Source organism: Gavia stellata, chromosome 5, assembly GCF_030936135.1.
Source record: "Gavia stellata isolate bGavSte3 chromosome 5, bGavSte3.hap2, whole genome shotgun sequence".
Classification (NCBI taxonomy): Eukaryota; Metazoa; Chordata; class Aves; order Gaviiformes; family Gaviidae; genus Gavia; species Gavia stellata.
Window position 1 is genome coordinate 44,179,306 of NC_082598.1, and position 20,197 is coordinate 44,199,502.

The window sequence follows — 20,197 nt, forward strand, 5'->3', positions numbered from 1 at the left end:
GTTACCCTAATCTAAACAGTGAAATACTTATGGCATTCTTCAGTTTCTAGAAATAAAGCACATTATTATTTCAAAAAAGTGTTTGTATCTATAAATTATATTTCCCACTGATTTTTAGTACAACATGAAACTGATGTTATTCATATTTTGAAAAATGTGAAAACAATCCTCTCTTAAATGCCTTAGCACTTTAGTAAGGGAAAAACCTGTAACAGTTTTAATATAGCATGAAAATCATCCTTGTGTGTGACTAGAACTTTATGATGTTTTGTGATTTCTACTACTTATCCGGGTGAGTAAAGTCTAACAACAAACAGCTGGCAATATGCCACACTGAGTACCACTCATGCTTTCAAGATAAATCAGTGCCAATCAATACATAACCTCAAGGGTTTGCTGGTTGTTTTTAAACAGTATGAAGTAACAACCTCTTGTACCTTAGGGCAGGGCATGCCTACTCATGGCACTATCAGTTTTTGCCAGCTTGGAAAGTGGTGAGATCAGGGCCCACAAATCAAATTATCTTGATGTTGTCATTGCCCTAGGACTCTGGGGGGTTCCAGCTTGTTAAATTACACTATCTTATATAGCTTCTTATGATCTCTTCCTTAAGGTAATGTATCTGTAACTAGATTAAGCGATGTGACTAATATCTACCTGATGTGGCTCATTCTCCTGCTCTTCCAGGGGTGAATTATGTGTATGCTGAATACATCCTTTGGTAGGATTTTTTTTTTTTTTTTAAATATCATTTATCTTGAGGAGAACAAGCTTAAGAAATTCGCAAAGGCTGGTGAGGTTTCTCCTGATCTTCAGTTTATTCCAGAGTCTCAGATTGTCTAGTATTTTTGCCTTAAATTGCAGAAATGGGACAAAAAAAATAAGCTAAGCACGTAGCTTTTCAAAACAGATTTTTTTTTGTTTGGGGGTTTTTTTTTGAGGTTTCTTTTAATTTACATCACTCTGGTATTTTTAGAGAAAAATTAGCTGAGCTGCAACTTGGCATAAAATATAACAGGAGACCAAGTGAAAGACATGTTCTTTACGCATTCTCCAGAGCAGGGTTAGCCTATGGGAACAGCTCGTTGTACAGCTCCCCACATTCATGCAGAGTTTCAGAGCAAGCCCCATGTGAGTTACTATAGAGTTGGGAATGGATCAGCCTGCTACAGACCAGAGCAAAACCAGCAGAACCCTTTATTATATGGGTTTGATAACAGTAAAAATCTGTACAAACAATACAGAAGAGATTGCAGCCTCTGTTATAAATGGTTGACTGCAGTCCTTAGCAAAGGCTGTGGCTTGCATGGTATATATCCTAATGCCATAACATGTTCTGCTGGCATAATCCATAGTTACTCAGACATTACGCATCAAAGGAGATTTCTCTTTAAGAGAACAGATCATGTTACACATAAAATTCCTAATCATTTCACTCATTTGGTTTTTCTAAATTCAAATTTTTGTGGAGACAAAAAGAAAGTAAGTATTATATGAAATGATGTTTCCAGATTATCTTATCTTAAAATCTGAAGAACTGAAGCAAGATCAAAAGGCTGCTTTGAAACTGAACAGAAATGAAACATGTTTTTAAATATAATTAAATTATTCTGACTTAAAATAAACAAGATGTGTTTTGACTGCTGTAAGTATACTATATCACAAGGGATATTTTAAGTGATTTCTGAATATTTAAAAAAGCATAGTTCTTAGCATTCACAGAAATAAATAGAATTAAAAGTCAAAAGGTATAACCTGAGACTCCAACCTTGAGAAGGTGTTCCTGGCATAGTGCATAATGCTGTCAAAGTCGTATGGTTCCCCAAGGGAGTTCACCTCTCCAGGCTCCATCTTCAAGAAGTTGTATTCCTGACCTAGAGATGATTGATAATTAGAGTTTCTTTAATATCTTTTTTTGTGAAGATAAAAATCAAACAGGAAAAGAAAACCAACAAAGTTGCTAACCTAGTCACTCACTGACATTCATAAATCTTATCCATTTGGGAGTAACTGTGTGATTTTATTAACCAAGAGGTAAGACATGTCTTCTGAAACACACATCAAATTCCTGTATTTGGCATTTGGCAAGACTGTTCTCATTCACCTAACCCACATAAAGGCCACACACATTATGTTGCATTTCATGTAGAATCCATAAAATTTGCTGGCTCGGTTCTTAATTCCAGAAAGAAGTCATTTTGACAGCAAAGATCCTGGAAGAACCCTCCTCCTTGTAGACTCATTAGACTGGATACTACACAGACTTTGCTTCAGCAAAGCCCCCATGTAAAACAAACACTACAAAGTCACATTTTCAAGAGCCAGCTGTTGCAACTTAAAGAAAGCAGAAGAGGAACAAAAGAATTATACTTAGTTCATAATTCCAGACCAGAAGTTCTTTGTCCTAATCAATGTATTAAGCGATGGAAAGCACCCCTTACTCCAATTCATATTCCTGTTGGTGTCTTGCAAAAAAACTGCAGCGGCATTAACATTATTAACCAACATAATTGGCATAATATAACAAAACCCAAATATCTTGGTCATCATGACTTCCTGATTTAGTGATCCTCAAGCTCATGCCACACAAGAAGTGGTTTCAGCCAGAAACTAGAGAGACAACTGAAAGGAGAGCAGGAGGCTGAGAATGGCACTCCAGCTGATTTTCCCCATTGCAGAAAAAGCATAGGGGAAGAGCACTTATAGCATCTACACAAGTCAATGACACAGAGAGAACAGAAGGAAGGTTTGGATGCACATGCCCTTTCAGGACTTCAGAGATTTGTGGGAGTGTGTATCAGCTGTTGATCATCTTCCAAGTCCTAGTTGAGGAGGCAAAGATTTATTGCATCTCAAATCTATTTGATTTTAAAATATTTTCTATAGGAACAGACAAATACTCCAAGCTATCATTGGACAATTTCTGATTTCACCCCTTCCTGAGCAGAAAATTCCCGTAAATCAAAATCAGTGTTTCACAAAGACTACGCACATTTATGAACACTGCAAATGAAACATGACTAGTTCCCTCCCATCTTGCCCACACAACACTAGTGTGGGCACAACAGCTAGACTGACAAAGAGATGACAGTCACAGTATAAAGTTCTCAGGTTCCTCAGATGCTTTGTCTCAACAACGCCAAGGCCACTGGCTAAAGCTGCAAGCTCTGTAGGGAACGAGTAACTTGGAAACCATGGGAACAATGCCCATCTTTGTCACAGGTTCAGAGTTCTCAGCTTACCTTCCAGGTCTAAACCTCTTGGGCAGCTAAAATGCTATTGACATGTTTCTACTTACCATTCAGTAAAGGCTACAAAAGAAAAGCCCTTTCTCAAGCACAGAAACACAACTTTTAAAGGGCTTTAAGAGCAATGGTTACCTTCAAAGTTTTTGAGCATGATTACTATTTCTCTCCTTCTAGCCAATACTGTTTAATGGCTTGTTATTTGGCCAGATCTTTAGAAAAGATTATATTCAATTGCAGTATTTCATTTGTGAATCAGCTTGAGATGAGTCTAGCTAAGAGGAACAGAAGGCATAAATGCTCATTTCTGCTATTCTGTTAATTTCTGCTATTCAGCATTCTGTTTTAAGAGAGTTGAGCAGATGAAGGAAACACAAAAAACAAACAGACTTTTTTTTCCAAAATACTTATCAGAATATCTCACCAGGCTGGATATTTTCTCTAATGATGGTGACATGGTCATCACGGTCTGGTCGTGTATGTTCGTGCCAAAAACCTATCACATGACCCAATTCATGGACAACTATACCAAATTTATCACAGTTCTTGCCAATAGATATAGCCTGAGGACCATTTCCCCTTCGACCCACATAAGAACAGCACCTGTAATTAAAAGACAAGGACAGATGACAGTTTTCATGCATATTTCTACAAAACATATTGGAAATTCAGTTAAAATATGAGAAAATATTATATACAAAAATAAGCAGAACAATGCACTATGCAATTTCTGCAGTCTCACAAACTCTAGCTCTAGTACAAGAACAACTTATTATTCAGAATACCTAATAAAGGATGCATATATGTTTGGATTTTTTTATTCAAGGTCTTCTTAAAAGATGCTAGCTGTGATCAACAGAATTGTCACTTCCAGCCTTGCACCTCAGTATGACACAGGAACTTCTCTTCACCCAAAGAATCTATAAAAATAAAGTTGACTGAAAGTACCCTCTCACCCATGCATATCGCTGCTTTCTTGCGCGTGCACACTCAAGAGGGAAGAATGCAGAGGGAAGCAGAAATAAGTAAAGGCAAGGTTTCTTGTCTGCCATACTTCTGCTCTGTGTCTTGACAGCACTCACCAGACTCTTGGTCACTCAATTCTGGTAAGTTTGCTTTATTTTGATCTCAAAAGTCACCCTACTTCATTAGTCCCATCTATAAAGGGTGCAGAAATGATGGCAAGTGAAACAGTAGTCCTTTAAAAGATTCACTTAGCATGCAGTTGAAAATACAGAAGGAAATACCCTGACTGAGATGCAGAATCCCGTGCTGCCACTGTGCAGTCTCTCCTCATTTTTTGTTTCTCTGGCTATGGGTGATATACACTGTCATTTGCAACAACAGTATATTAGGAGGTCGAATGCTCTGGTTATGTCCGGACCGTCCTTTTCTCCCACTCGTTTTCTTGTAATAGGAACCTTAGTCCCAGAAAGTCATATTTTCACAAGAAAAAACCCAACACAAACAACACCAAAAAGCCACTTTGCAACTGCTATCATGTTTCATTCCTGTTCCACTGCACTTCCATGATTCCATTGTAAACTTACAGAACAGAGATGCCCTTTTCAGCATTCATACTGCCAGCATTTATCTGAGATGTCTGCTTTTTGGTTAGAAAAAAAGAGTCTGCTGACTATGCTAGCAAAAGGCGAGAGAGGAGAGGAAAGCAAATCCTACCAAAATGGAATACAATTTCAGGTTTCCTAAACTGATTCTCTGCCACCTCTGAAGATCTTAAATATTTCAAGCCAGCATTATATTCCATAATAAAAGCCTGATTTCCCATCTCTGCCCTGTAAATTTTGCAGGCTGTCAGGTGGAATGGAATTGTACTGAGCAGATTACCTCCACCCTCTCCCCCCTCCTCCTTTTTTTTAAAAAAAAAAAAATGTTTCCTGATGCAACATTTACATAGCAGAATATATTTGGTCCTTGAGGAGGTCAATGCTAGTGTGGAGAATGATCCTAATCTTTGATATGTCTCTGTAGGCAATAAAGGAAGAGCAGCTATGGAAGCAATACTGATAGCGGATTAAATTCTACAGAAAATGTTTGCTTGTTTCTCCTTTTCAGGTTTTGTGGTGGCAAAGAGGCTTTTCACTTTGCTTGGTTGTCTGGTCAGTCAGTCTTGGTTGGTCTTCATTGATTTTTGTTAGTGTCTAATACAACCATAATTTTAAAATATGAATATTAGAAAAGTACAGCCATGGCATTTTAGCTCACAATACCTGTTCTTAGTAAGCATATACTGGTTTTGCACTAATGATTAAAATCAAGGACAGATATACCAAAAAAATGATAGTAGTGTCTTAAAATTATGAAGACCACACAAGTTACTTGATAGAGGAAAATATTACTACATCAGCCTAGGAGGGTTCTATCAAGAATTTTGAAACTATCTTGAAAATACTGTTGGGAAAAATTATTGTTCACATTACAATTATTCCTTGCTATCTCAACTGCTTCTCAAGTATTCCTACCCTCAAAATAAGTCAGCTCTTTTCTTCCTGCTTTAGATAGTTCCAAGGATAGGTATGAATCACCTTTTTAGGTCAAAGCACTGAATTAAGCTCAGTGCTTCAGCTAGAGTTGTGCAATATCATGTTTAATTAATTTCTTAAAGTGTCTTCCCTTGATAGCTCTCTTCAGGGCAGGCAAGTAAAAACAATGGCAATTTAGACTCCCTGCTATAATTTTGTGTCACTGTCAATGTTGCAGGTTTATGTACTACTGTTCCACACCACAGTAAAAGAAAATAAATAACACCTGTGTATTGCTCTGTGTATTTCCCTCACTCTACATAAACTGCATTAACACAAAATTACTATTTACAATATTTATGATATAGAAATATTATTATAAACACTGATATAAATAATTGTAATGGAAAAACTACCTTAAGATGTGCCCTAAAAATACAGCATAGGTGATAAAAAGGAGGAACAGATAGCAGAAATAAGATTAAAATAAAAATTTAGAGTAGTTACACCATTTTATTTCATGATTCCACAGTGGATTTCACCTTTGCACCTGACACAGTTTTGCTTATTTGCTTTATATTATTATAAACACTGATATAAATAATTGTAATGGAAAAACTACCTTAAGATGTGCCCTAAAAATACAGCATAGGTGATAAAAAGGAGGAACAGATAGCAGAAATAAGATTAAAATAAAAATTTAGAGTAGTTACACCATTTTATTTCATGATTCCACAGTGGATTTCACCTTTGCACCTGACAGAGTTTTGCTTATCATATTTTTCAGACCGCATGTTTGCAGAATAAACATTATGGCTACAGGTGAATATGTAAACATAATTAAAGCACTACAGATATTTTCAATATCATTTTTACCCAGGTTTTTATCTTTAATTAGTCACTCAACTATTTGAATATATTTTTATTGTGCAATAAGGAAATTACCATAGTTCATACACTTTCTTATTCACTCATGCTCACCCTGGGGAGAAAAGTGTTTGGATCCTTAAGAAGGTTTTGGGTTTTTTGCTGTTTTGTTGTTTTGTTTTTCTTTAAACATCCTATACAGTGTTATTTACTGTCCCATCCAATTAGAGAGGGAATGATGGAGTACTGAGAATATGCAGTAACTCTTCATTCTCAGAAAAGTTCATTCATTTAAAAAACCATTAAAGACCTTCTATCCTCAGTATAGAATTCCCAATTCACTGTCATAGGCAGTTGCGTTTTGTGCACCGAATAAATTTGTCAAACAGTTCCTAGGTCCCAGACTTCAAACCTTTTAGAAAACATTGTTCCTTATCTTTGAACACTTTGAAGTAAGGACTAAGATGTTACATTTGCCTTGGCAGTCTACAGGAAGCCATGGTAGAAAACACAAGAATCAGTCAGATGAAGTAATTCACATTCTGTGGAAGCGTGTCATCATTTCCATATTAGGTGAACTTAATGAGTTAGGGCTTCCTACGTATGTTAAGGTCATCTAAATCATTATGGTAATTATGATATACTGACCTTAATTTGTGCAAAGAGATAAAATGTACTGACAATGCCTGATCGTTGTTTTAAAAATAGAAAAGCATAAAATGCATGCAATCTGGGAAAATCCACATTAAAGACTACTAAATATGGATAAAATTTCACTGATTCTTGCATAATTCAGGTTGGAAGGGACCTCTGGAGGTCTCCAGTTCAACTTCCTGCTCAAAGCAGGGTCAGATATGAAGTCAGAAGATGGTTGCTCAGGTCTTTATCCAGTCAGGTCTTGAAAACCTTCAAGGATGGAGACAGCACAGCCCCTCTGAACAACCTTCTCAAATGCATGGCTGTCCACACTGAAAAATTTATTTCTTTTATCCAGTCTGATTCTCTCTTTCTTCAGCTTATGCCTGTTGCCTTGTGTTTTCCCACCACACACCACCGTGAAGAGCTCCTTCTTTTTGTTGCCCTCCCAGCAGGAACTGGGGGCTGCTGCTGGGTCCCCCTGAAGCCACCTCTTCTCCAACTGAACAAACCCTGGACCCTCAGCATCTCTTCACAGGGCAAGTGCTCCAGCTCCCGAGCATCTTGGCAGTCCTGTGCTTAAGTCCTTCCAGGTTATTAATATCTTTCTTATACTGGGGGCCCACAACTAGATGTAGGGTCTATCTATAAACTAGGAAGTGGCAAGTAGAGAGGGACGACCCCTTCCCTTGAGCCACCAGTTGTTCACGCAGCCCCGGGTGCTGTTGGCTGCCTTTCTTGCCAGGGCCCACGGCCAGCCTCTGCCCAACTCGCTGCCCCATAGCCTTCTCCACAGAGCTGCCCCCCAACCCAGCAGTGCCCGGCCTATCTTGCTCTTCCTTTGCAGGTGCAGGGCTTTGCGTTTGCCCTTGTTGAACTTCATAAGGTTCCTGTTGGTCAGTTCCTCCAGCCTGGGTCCTTCTGTGTGGCAGCTCTAGCATTGAGCCTATTATCTGGTCCCACGCAACTTGGTATCGTCTGCAAACTTGGTGAGAGCATGCACCGTCACCTCTTTGTGGGTCATTGATAAAGATATTAAAAAGGACAGGGCCCACGTATGCCCCTGTGATACTGCACTTTCAGTCTGAGCCCAAGCCATTAACCACAATGCTCCAAGCCCAACCACGCAACCAGTTTTAACCTATCTAGTTTTCCATTCATCTATAATCCTGCAAAATACACCCTGGAGACTTAACACATTTAAACACATTTGTTTAAATCCTGGAATTTAATCTGCAATTCAAAATCTTTATGATCTGAATACGACACATGACGGCAGTGCAAAGAGATTGATGAGAATAAAGTTAGGATAACCATGCATAATTACGAAAAGGCAGAACAAATCCTTTAGTTTAAAACAGTTTAAACACTTCTGCTGAGTCTTCATGTTTACTACTGTGTGGAAGCTCTACAGAGAAAAATTGCAATGCAGAACTAAAGAACATTAATCAATATTTATAGCTTAAATCAAATCAATAGGTTATTAAGACTGTGAGTTGTAGAATACTTAATATTATTTCAATAGTTTTAACATGCTTATGTTATTGACTTCATGTACATTACATGCTTCAACTAGCAAAGACATACTTGGTGGCTTAAAGATTCGCATAGATTTTCAATAAAATTTTTGCACAGTGATACTCTGGGGACAAATAGAGAAAAAGGAAAAAGTGAAAAAATAATAAATAATTATTCCAAATAGTACCCTCTATGATGTCTCCAGCTCTGTTTTTATTGACACTATTCACAACAAGGGGAAAAGAATAAAGAAAAAATTTAACTACAGTCTGTCTCTTCCTGTCCTTTTTACTTCATTTGGATCACAAGAGGATTTAAGCTTTTAAGGCTGTGCACTGTAACTTGGAAAAGGTCAAGCAATAGCTATGCAATAATAGCAGAACAACAAAATGGCTACTATAACACATTAAGTTATTAATACAATTTGTTTTTATAAGAAAATACGGTAAATAAACACCTAATTAACCATACCAAAAAGTTAATTGTTTCTTGAAAACAGAGGTGCTTAAGATCACCTCTGAAAGTTTTTAGTGGTATTTCATAAATCAGATTTCAGGTGTTTTAAAAAATAATTTGACATTTTACTATTATTGTCATAAAAAACAAGAGAAATTGGGCATTATCAAATGTGTATAGTGACTTTAGGTACCCCATCTGACACATTTGAAAGATGTTTTCTTTTCAGAAGAAAAAAATTAACAGCAATCTTTTACATAGTATTCCTCTAGGTTGTCTAAACTAAACACGTGAAACCCAACACACTGAGAATGATTTTCTTAATGCTGGCCTGCTCCTAAAAACAAGCAGCCAGATGAATAGGGCAATTCCCTTACACTGGTTACTTGACAGATTTCAAGTACTTCCCAGAAAGTATAAACAAATTTATTGAGTGTTTCTTTACACACCAAAGAAAATCAGCATTAACACTGTCTTAAAATAACAGCAGCAGTGCATACTCATAGAGCGTCATTAGGATTTGCTAGGTTGAGTGTCATGTCAAGCACACCAGATTCATCCAGTTAAGCTACAAGATTCTGATCACTTCAACAATTGCACTGAGTCAAAGGGTAAGGAAAACTAAAATAAATAAATAAATCTATGAAGGAATTTAATTTGCAATATCGTGGGTTTGACCTCAGGTGTGTTTGGCAAAAGGCCAAGACCTCTCCGTACTGTATGAACGCTTGTTATGTCCCTTAAATTGAGTCAGCTGGCAGCCTTTAAAGCTCCTCATCTCTTTAATCTTTATTGCACCAGACAGCAGTCAGAGACAGTAACTATTTATGAATCTCTAATTCCATTTAATCAGTCCAGCTGATCAATGATGGCGAGCAAACAGAAACAAATGACAGAGAGAAAGTGAAATGACTTTAACTATACACTCATTCTTTTAAGTAATACAGCTGCTGTCAAAAATGCTCTTAAATTAATATGAAAGAAGAGAATCAATATTGCACTTTTTTAAAAAGCTGCACTTTTCACAACGTGATAATATAAAAATCTTCATAGACCACAACATCAGCTTGCCATGGCACTGACTGTATGAGGTTGTGGATGAAAAACTGCAGAACTTCATAAGCATACTAGGACTGCATATCATCACAAAGCAAGAGAAAGAAGTTCACAGAATTCATGAACAAGATCTCACTCAAGAAGCAGAGGGGTTTTTCTTGGTGAAAAAACACCTCTTTCAATCACAAATACAACTCATTCTGTACAAAGCAGATATTGGCTATGACCTGGCTTGATGAATTTGCTTATTGTCAGGGATCAATATAGTTGTAGTTACCAAATGTTCTGATTCACTGTCCTAAGAGGATCTGTTGCAATGGCAGAAGCGGCTACTGCTTCTTCACCTGCTCAATGGAGACAACCATCCCAATATGACAAAGAACAGCCAACGGAGTCCATTCCTCAGCTAACAGCTGCCTACCCCAGTGTATTAACACAAACCACCCCTCATTCAGTTTATGTCAATACACTGTGTTTTAGACTAGGGCACTCTGGTCACACTCATCCTGCAAGGCCACGCCACAGCCAGCAGAGAAGCTGTGTCAACTGCTGTGGGCAGGAAGAGTGCCAGCTGCTAGAGCATGAGTCCGCCCTAATGCCACAGATTTTTTAGTACAACTCTGAATTTCTTCTCCTCCCATAAAAGTGATTGAGCACCTTTTATAACATGTAATCCTTCTTAAAGCTAAAGAATGCTGCAAAAGTGTACCTCAGGCAATGAATTTACCCGTTTCACCAACTTTAGGAACTTGCCTGTAATGTCTATTTAATATACTAGCAAGTTCAAAAAACATTAAAGCATTCAGAAGCTGTTCAGTCTACAATGTTTGGAGAAGCACATGAAAGAGATCTGATTTTCCTGTATCTCAGACAGCTTTGTCAAATATCCATACAAGAGGATACAGCAGTGATTGTAATAAGTCATCTAAAGTTTGTCATAAAAAGTACTTAAGTCTTCTGGTGGAGAACAAAAATTGCCACAAAGTCAGATCAAAGGCATACTGAGATGCCAGAACAATATGACTAATTTTTCTCTTTTTTGTCTCACTATATAAAAAAAGCTTGATCTTGTACTCAGTAATAGTTATTAAGAGCATGTGACTAGAGGCTATTCCAGTTTGCTGAGCCCTTTTTTTGACTTTGCATACAGAGAAGTATACTGTGTCTTCAGGCACTTCCTATCCAATAAGAAAAAAAATAAGGATAGAGAAGCAGTAGTGAACAAAGAGTGTTTTGAACCTGTTTACAGATTAGAGTTTTACTTGCCCTAATCAACTAGCTGCATAAATATTTGCTGTAATAGATATTAATGCCAATGTACACTGCTTTAGTAGAAGAATCATAAACACTAGTATCTTAATACTATATTCTTATTCTCACATCTGCAGCTAATGGGTACAAATGACTCAGTACTTACAAAATTTCAAACTATTAAGTGCTTCAGCTGTACTAAGAAACAATATTTCAATAATTAACTTCTCAAAATCAGGTTAAATAAAGAGAACATGATGAAAACAATTACAGTTTAAGACTGCAACAGAAGAAATTATTCTGATGGGAAGGAGGGATTCAGCTGTAAAGCTTTTGACATTTTTCCACACAAGCTGCCCATAAGCAAACTAAACCCCTGATATAAAGGGGGGTATAAAGCTGGTTGGAGTATTATATAAAGTGAAGATAGAGAAGATGCTCTTTAAACTTGCAGTCTGAGAAAAGACTGCTAAATACCATGAAAGCAAGCCTGGAATTGATAGCAACTTTAACAGATTAGAGAAGAGATCTGAAAAGGGAAATACAGCATTATTTGGTGTCCTGAGACGTGCAAAACATGGCACACACTGGAACCAGCGATGGGGTATCAGTGCTTTGGAAAGAACTCTGGCTCTTATTTGGAGTCACATCCCAACCAACCATGAGTCGAACACAGCAGCTGTTGAGAAACAGGGAGGCATCATGCTTAGGTACCTAAGTGGAAAGAGAGACTACAAGATATATGAATTAGCTCTCGTTCTGGCTCAACAGAAGTAATGATTCATCTGGACAAACATGCCCTAGTTTTGGGTCCTCAATTTCAAGAAAGATGTGGACTAGTTGAAAAGAATCTCAAAGAAAGTACCAATGTGGTCAAAGGCCTAGAAAACACAACTTAGCAGGAAAGATGAAACAAATTAGGCATTTTCTAGCCTAAAAGAGAACTGAGGGTGGACATAGTAACAGTCACAAAGTATATAATAGATACCTTCAAAAAAGAAAGAGGAATAATTTATATTCTATGGCCATGGTGAGCAGGGAAAAAAGTTAATGTACTTCAATTGCAACAAGAAATATCTGGTTTAGCTATGACCAAGAATACCGCCCCTGACTTCCTACCTTTCTTATATTAAGCATACTGAAGCAATACATTTTCTAGCAGACTGTGAAGTATTCATATTTGCAGAATTTTAGAAACAAGTTAGACAAGCATATATCAGCAATGACTTAGGTATAGCTGTTTCTGTCTTAATAATACATTAGACTTTTTTCTGAGATTCCCTTGCAGTCCTATGGGTCTATGATAATCAAAACTTCTCTCTCGTTCATTACTGATATATAAACTCTCAACTTTAGGAAGGTCATGTATCTCTGATAACCAGCTGCTATATTTCAAATATGCTTTTTTTTATCACTGCCTTTCTGGGATGAGCTTCCCATGAACTGCTGCAAGAAGTAATGCATTACGCTCTTTTAAAATATCCTTAATGTTTACATAGGCTCAATAGCACTTCACTTGCTAGTGTGCTAATGCTGTCATTTGAGACATTTGTAGATATTGCCACCTGAATTTCCACATATATGACTGTATCCACTTTCAGTTGCATTAAATGTGTTATGTTTTGACTGTGTGCTCTTTGGGGCAGGGTTTATCATTTAGTTTTTAATTTGAACAGTGCTAAGTACAATAAAGTCTCTCTCATCTGTGAGTGTTAGCTGCCATGGTACTGCAAACAATAATGACACAATGTGCTAACAAACCAACACAGCAGGGTGCTATGGGAAAGAACTGAGATTAATTTCAATGTGACTGGCCATGTAGCAGAAAGTGTTTGCAGATGGTTTGGTGTCACTTTTGTCTGGGCTCTTTCCATGGAAAATCCAGCACTGTCTGCCAGTGGTTAGTCCTATTCACCCAGAGAAGAGAGGTTCTTATTTATCTGGCTCTTCCTGAAATGGCTTATAGATTCAGGACCACCAAAAGAGTCATTCAACTGCCCCTTCTGTTTAGCCTGTTTTTTTCAGAACTGGTGGACTGTTCACAGCAACACTCTTCCTTGTTTTTATTTTAAACAGTCTTTGTAAATTACTTGTAATTTGTAAAGTACCCACCAATAAAACAACATTAACTGTAAAAGTTTATGGTGACTTTGAAGGTAGATACTGAGTATATTCCAACCTTCTGGTTCAAATTGGTTCTAATCCAGCCTTCACCCTAAAGTGACTTGATCTCATGAAGCATCAACCAGCCTAAGGAACAGTGCTTTGGCTGGATTTCTGTCGTTTGGCTTTGGCACTTTGAAGTTGTAGAATTTACTTTTCACAAAATCAAGATCTCTGTAGATATCCCCATTCTTCTCTTTCTAAAGCACCTGAGATCACTCATATCTTTCACACTCTTCTGTTTAGTCACATTGCTTTCTACCTCTGTGAGTGCAGGGAACCGTCACAATTGTTCTCTGCTTCCCATTTATCTTCCAACTGTATGTCAGTATCCCTGAATCCTGTCTTATGGGTTGCATCATTAACCAAAATAATAGCCATGCTGGGTCAGAACAAAAGTCCATTTCATTTGGCACTGTTTCTAACAGGGGTCTATAGCAGACCTACGAGAGCACAAGAACATGACAGGGCGAGTTCACGAGCGCTTCCGTAGAATAAGCTCCCTGACTGCAAGGATCTGTGGTTCAGACTTTCCAATGCAAAGGTAATGCCTTTCTTAAAATAGCCTAGGAGTAGGTTTTATTACATTGTGCTACGCCTTAAGAACATCATCAGGGGTAATTTAAACAGATAAGTCTACATGTAATTTTATGGGCTATAATTAAGTACATTCAGGATTATTCCTACAATGCAAGGAGGTCCCAAAACTTCTTTTCATAACCCTATCCCATAAAAATTCAAAAGTAGGCATGCAAAATGTTCATTGATCAGGAAGTCAGCAAGAAAGAGAGCTGTTCACTGTGGAGCCTCCAACCCAAACAGAAGGCGACTATCAGAAGTACAGTATTTCTATAGGTAGTGAGTGGTTTTCTTGGAAAATGAACAAGGTGCCCTCAGGAAGTCACTGTCCGCTATATAAAATTAAGAATTCTGAATGGAATAAACAAAGAACATAGCTGACTGAGGCATTTCTGAGCAGAAATATCTGAAGATGGAACAGGGTGATTAATGGAAAGCTGCACTAATGAGTAATAAAATCTGTTTTGTTCACTTTTACACATCAGTGACCTGGAAGAAGGAATTTGCAAAATGGTCATGAATTTGGTGGTTAAACAAATCTTGGCAAGGACGGTCTAACAATAAAAGAGTTAAAATTACAATTAACAACAATTGAGCTGGAAAAGGAATACGGAATAGATGTCCATACATAATTCAGCAGTAAACATGTGACATGGAGAAAACTAAGAATAAACAAACAAGAAGCCTGAAATACCTTTAGAACAATATATGTAAGTATTAAAAGCATGACAGAAAGCCAAATATAAAATTCTCATATCTATGTATATATAGCAAGATCATTTTATCTAGAAATAGACAAAACTTCAAAAAGTTCCTGTACATTCTGCTTTCAATGAACCTAAAGCCAAGCAGAACACATGTATCATTTAAACACAGTAACTATCTATTCATTTTCCTGTGAAGTATAGATTCACTTATAACTGCAAAGCTGACAAACATGGCCAGACATTGAAAGCACAAGTACCTGTTACCATACGTACACACTTACCCACATGGTCTGTATGTAAATACGATGTAACTTTCTTCATCGCTTCGTTCAATAAACGTAACGCACGTGTACTTTTCCCAATGCCGCATAGCCTGTTTGAACATGGCGCGCTGGGTGCCTGGAAGAATAATTGCATGAGACGAAATAAGAGACTTTCTTAACTGCGTCTTGTTCCTTAAAATCAGGAAATTCTAGGAATATAGGCCTGGAGTCACTGGATCATGAAGTCCTGTGTCCTGGCAGTCCCATGTACTGCCATACTCCTATTAAAGGGATACTCAGATCATCAGCTCATCATAACATATCTGCCTGCAAGGGGACCAATACTGCCTGACACACTCTAGCATACATAAAACCTGCAATAAACAGCACAGCTATGTTACACCAGAGGAAGACTGAAGAAGTGTTGCTTATGTGCCTGCACTAGCATAATAGTTGCTAAGCAATTTCCCAGATGAAATTATCCAGTGGACTACACTGGGGAAAAAAAAGGAAAGAAAGAGGGGGGGAGAGAGAGAGAGAGAGAGAGAAAGAAAGGGGGGGGGGAGAGAGAGCGAGAGAAAGAAAGGGGGGGGAGAGAGAGAGAGAGAGAGAGAGAGAGAAAGAAAGAGGAGGGGGGAGAGAGAGAGAAAGAAAGAGGAGGGGGGAGAGAGAGAGAAAGAAAGAGGGGGAGAGAGAGAGAGAAAGAAAGAGGGGGAGAGAGAGAGAAAGAAAGAGGGGGAGAGAGAGAGAGAGAAAGAAAGAGGGGGAGAGAGAGAGAGAGAGAAAGAAAGAGGAGGGGGGAGAGAGAGAGAAAGAAAGAGGGGGAGAGAGAGAGAGAAAGACAGGGGGGAGAGAGAAAAAGAAAAAATTTGAGGAACACTGGATCCTAGCTATCTAACCAGAAGCAAAAAAAATAAAATAAAAAAAAAAAAATCCCACAGCCTTCAAATCTGGAGACCAATCTAACCTAAGCCATGTAAAGAGGCATACCAGTCAAAGAATTTGATTTTAATAAAGCTGTCTTGAACAGGGACCAGTCTCCACTTCTTTTCATCAAATTTTTCAGAAATCAAATGATCTACCAAAAGGGAGAAATTCTTTATTTGGTTCAATACTAAGCATACCTAGATATTTGTTTTAAAAATCAGAAACACGTTCAGAAACAATCAAAACTATAATCTAGATGCAGAAGAGGCCAGGTCAGTTCTCACCACAGAACACAAAGCCAGCTAATATACAGTACTTCAGATAGCACAGCAATGTAATTTCATTGCCTGACAGAAGACAAGGTTTATTAACTTAGAGGCAGCATCTGAGAATACAGCTGTATTGCTTCTGAGCTGGAAATCCACACAGAATGGTACTATTTGCCATAAATTTGCTGGCAGAAATGCATCCACCTTGCAGACTTTTGCAAAGATGCATGTTACAGCATAGGCTAATTAAAAAAAAAAAACAAACCCTGAACTTTTTTAAACTGAAAGACAACAAAACCTCAAAGTTCATAAAAACAGAAAGTTCGAATCATGTCAGGATCCTAAAAATTAAAGGTTATTTCATCCCATCTTGCCCTTTTCTTTTATCTTTAAGCAAAGTTTGCAAAGCTTTAGAATTTATCTTTCATTACGAAAAAGGTAAAATGTTTAACATGATATGTTTTCATTTAGCTTACTACCTTTATTTCAGAAGATGGTAATCCTAAAGCAAAGGTCACATTTGGTACAGTACTATGTAAATACCCAAACTAAAAGTTTGACTGTAGCTGTCAGTTTGAAAGGAATGACTCTGGTTTCTCCATATACATATGCATGCAATGTGTGAGCATTTGCATATTTCTTTTGGTTCCCTGTATTATTGTGCACAATAAATAAGATGTTATTATATATCTTTTCCCAACCATCTTTGCTTTTCTCCCTCCCTTTTTGTTTTAAATTACCTCTTACATCCACATTGATATTGATCCATTTACATTTTTCAGGGATAACAAATGTTTTAAACTTTTTCTACAGTTTTCTGCTAAGAATTCTATATATTTTGAAGTCAGTCTTTCTTCTTGTCATATACAATGTCTCTGTGTACCCATCTGAAAACCAAACTGAGGAATTACAAAACACATTTGAGTCAGTTTGTTGAGTGAAATCAGTTTAGTAGAATACATGTCACACCAATTAAATTAGTTATATTCTTGTGCTAAATATCCTGCATTTTTTAAAAAACAGTTTTCATGACATTCTGTTACTTAGGCTCTTGAAAACAAACATGCGACAAGAAATATTAGGCAAAGAAAAAAGCCTTCCCTTTCTAAAACATAGTTATACATTTTTATTATGTAGCTTGCCTTTGGGAACAATTTTTTTAAAGCATGACTAATATTTTCAGAACAGATGTACTTCAGAGGCCTGATCCAACAGACACCCTTCTATTGACTTCCATAGTATGACTTTGTTTTTTTTAAAAAAAAAAGGCCATTAAAAAAATTCATATTCCTTCTCCCCATCCAAAGCACAAAGCTTACCAGTGAAATTTCCACCTATTACATATGGAATGACACCACCTGGCCATATTCTTTCTGTTCGTGATGTGGCAGCTCTGGGAAATCGGTTTTTCTCATTTTTCCCTGAGAATTTTACAGAAGTTCTTCCTTTAGTTGTATTATTTTGCTCAAAGCCTGTAATGATAATTCAAACACTGAATGAGATCACACACACACAAAAGAGAACAATTATTTTCGAGCAGGTCAAAGTCAGATTATTTCTTTATGCCCTTTAAAAGTAGGACATTGCTGTTATGCAATATCTTGAAATGACGAGTCTAAATCTTCATTTTTAAAACATATCTGCAGTAACAATTTCCACATATATTAATCAACTTGAAGGCACACTGCATAATTTCATCTAAATTTTCTCATTTAATAATAATAATAATCACCATCATCACACTCCCTGGGTAATTTTTTTTTTTTTTTTTTAATAAATTCGGATTATTCCAGCAAAGAAGGAAATACTTTGGACAGACTCAAAGTAATCAAGGCATTCACTACCCCTTTCATTTTTATTGCAAGATCTGGAAAAAGCAAGTGCATGACCATCCTTAAAGCACTGGACAGAAAGAAATCCTTAAAGTATTAGATTGGCTTTTATTATCAGGAATTACAAGGGAAAAATAGATAAATTATTTGCAAAGTTGTATACACATGCAAAAAGTCAGAGAGGGTCATTTCTCCCTCTGGTCTCCATTACCTGTAGCTATTACCAGTAGATACATTTTCAGATGAAAACGTGATTTTCATTTTGATAGTAACCCTACAACACTTCAGGATACAAATACACATTTTTCATAAATGAGCTCTTGGAACCCTATGGATAAGTATTACTCATGGCTGGAATTTCTTTACAAGACAAAAAATTGTCTACTATTTTCAGAGATATTACCACTGTTCATCCCATTACAGACAAATCTTTCTTAAATCAGCTGAAACTGAAACCCTCACAACAGAAGAGGGTAAGGATAGTTAGACAAGGACTTGCACACTGTAACAGGCACTTCTTCTGAAGCAATTTATAAGTTATTAGGCACATCAGGACAGCTGATTAAAATGGATCACTTGAAAGGTGGTCAACAAATCCTGCTCAGTGGGGTTGAACTCTTATTCCTCATTGAAGAGTACACCTTCCCTCTGTGAGTATCCCCTGCAATACCATTTCCACCTAAGTGTTAATGGCTATGTCAGAATCAGGGAGGATTCCAGGGCAAGACCATGGTATGGTATCTTGGCATAGCCCCAGGGCTGCGAGAGCAGCAGAAGGAAGAAAGGGAAGCAGCTACCGCACAAGGCAGGGAGAAAGCTCTTGACACACAGGAAGAAAAGCCTGCCTTTGTAACAACTAACATGGAACTTAAATTCTAGCAGGAATGATATAGAAAATTTCCGGGTTTAAAAAAAACACTCAGGTAAAGCAAATAACTTATCCTTGTAATGAAATAAGTGTGTAAATGAGCATTATACAACAGTCTACAACACAGGTAAAAACTTCAGAGAAATCTAGTGTTACGCTTATTATGCAGTCATTACTGAACCACATCACATGTTAATATAGATGTTTTACCATTCAAAAGTCTTTTTTTCCTTTTTGAGGTTGAGGTTTTATGACATGGAAGTGACATCTCCTTGCACCAAATAGGGTGAGTAAACTTAACCAGTATTAATGGGGATTTCACTTATATAGCCTGCTGAATTCAACTACGTTCATACTGACAAGAGTATGATCAGTATAAAAATGTGTTTGTTCACTGTAACACACCATAAATGCTTCAAACACAGTGTGAATCATCAGAATGCCCCAACTGGACCCAGAAAAAAACCCCATAAATTTAGCAGCTATGCAGTATAGCCTACCTGTACTGAAAAGACATTGTACTCATATCAGTTGAATTGATAACTGTGAACACAGCCATACAAAAAAGCTAAAGAATTTTTAATATGAGATTTAAAACTGCATATTTTAGCTTACAGATTTGATGCTGGAAATAGACGTCTAAGAAAATGCAACAAAGAGCTAACCTCTTCATTACTATTCTTGTACTATTTATTTTATAGGTTGTTGACACCAACAGTAATACAGAAAGGCTTTAAAGTATTAAAGTACTATCATCATTAATGTTCACGAAACATTATCACATCAGGCAACCTGCTAATTTAAACAGTGAAAATACCAGAGCCAAATCTTCTTATCCTGTCTATGAGCTGATAGAGGGCACCTCGTTTTTTTGACATCCCATGTTCTCCAAAGCCACCTTTAAAAAGGAAAAAAAAAAAGGAATTATACAAAAGTTAAAAACATGGAAACTTAAACCTACAGCAACTATATAGCCTGGAGAGATTAGAAAATACCCCAGAAAAAATGCAATGCATCTTAAAGGAAGTTTAACATTCTTCAATGACTCGCATACAAATTCTTCAAGTATTCTTGACA

General features: G+C 37.1%; 1 protein-coding gene across 1 annotated transcript in view; it reads right to left on the reverse strand.

Moving 5' to 3' along the window:
- The window catches only part of TLL1 (tolloid like 1), a 135,712-nt gene that overhangs the window by 53,357 nt on the left and 62,158 nt on the right, over positions 1-20,197 (reverse strand). Inside the window, exons 3-7 of the mRNA XM_059818259.1 lie at positions 19,938-20,018; positions 17,740-17,892; positions 15,243-15,360; positions 3,670-3,848; positions 1,769-1,874 (exon numbers count right to left, since the gene is read on the reverse strand). Of these exons, the coding sequence (XP_059674242.1) occupies positions 1,769-1,874; positions 3,670-3,848; positions 15,243-15,360; positions 17,740-17,892; positions 19,938-20,018 (637 nt within the window). The remainder of the gene's footprint in view (positions 1-1,768; positions 1,875-3,669; positions 3,849-15,242; positions 15,361-17,739; positions 17,893-19,937; positions 20,019-20,197) is intronic.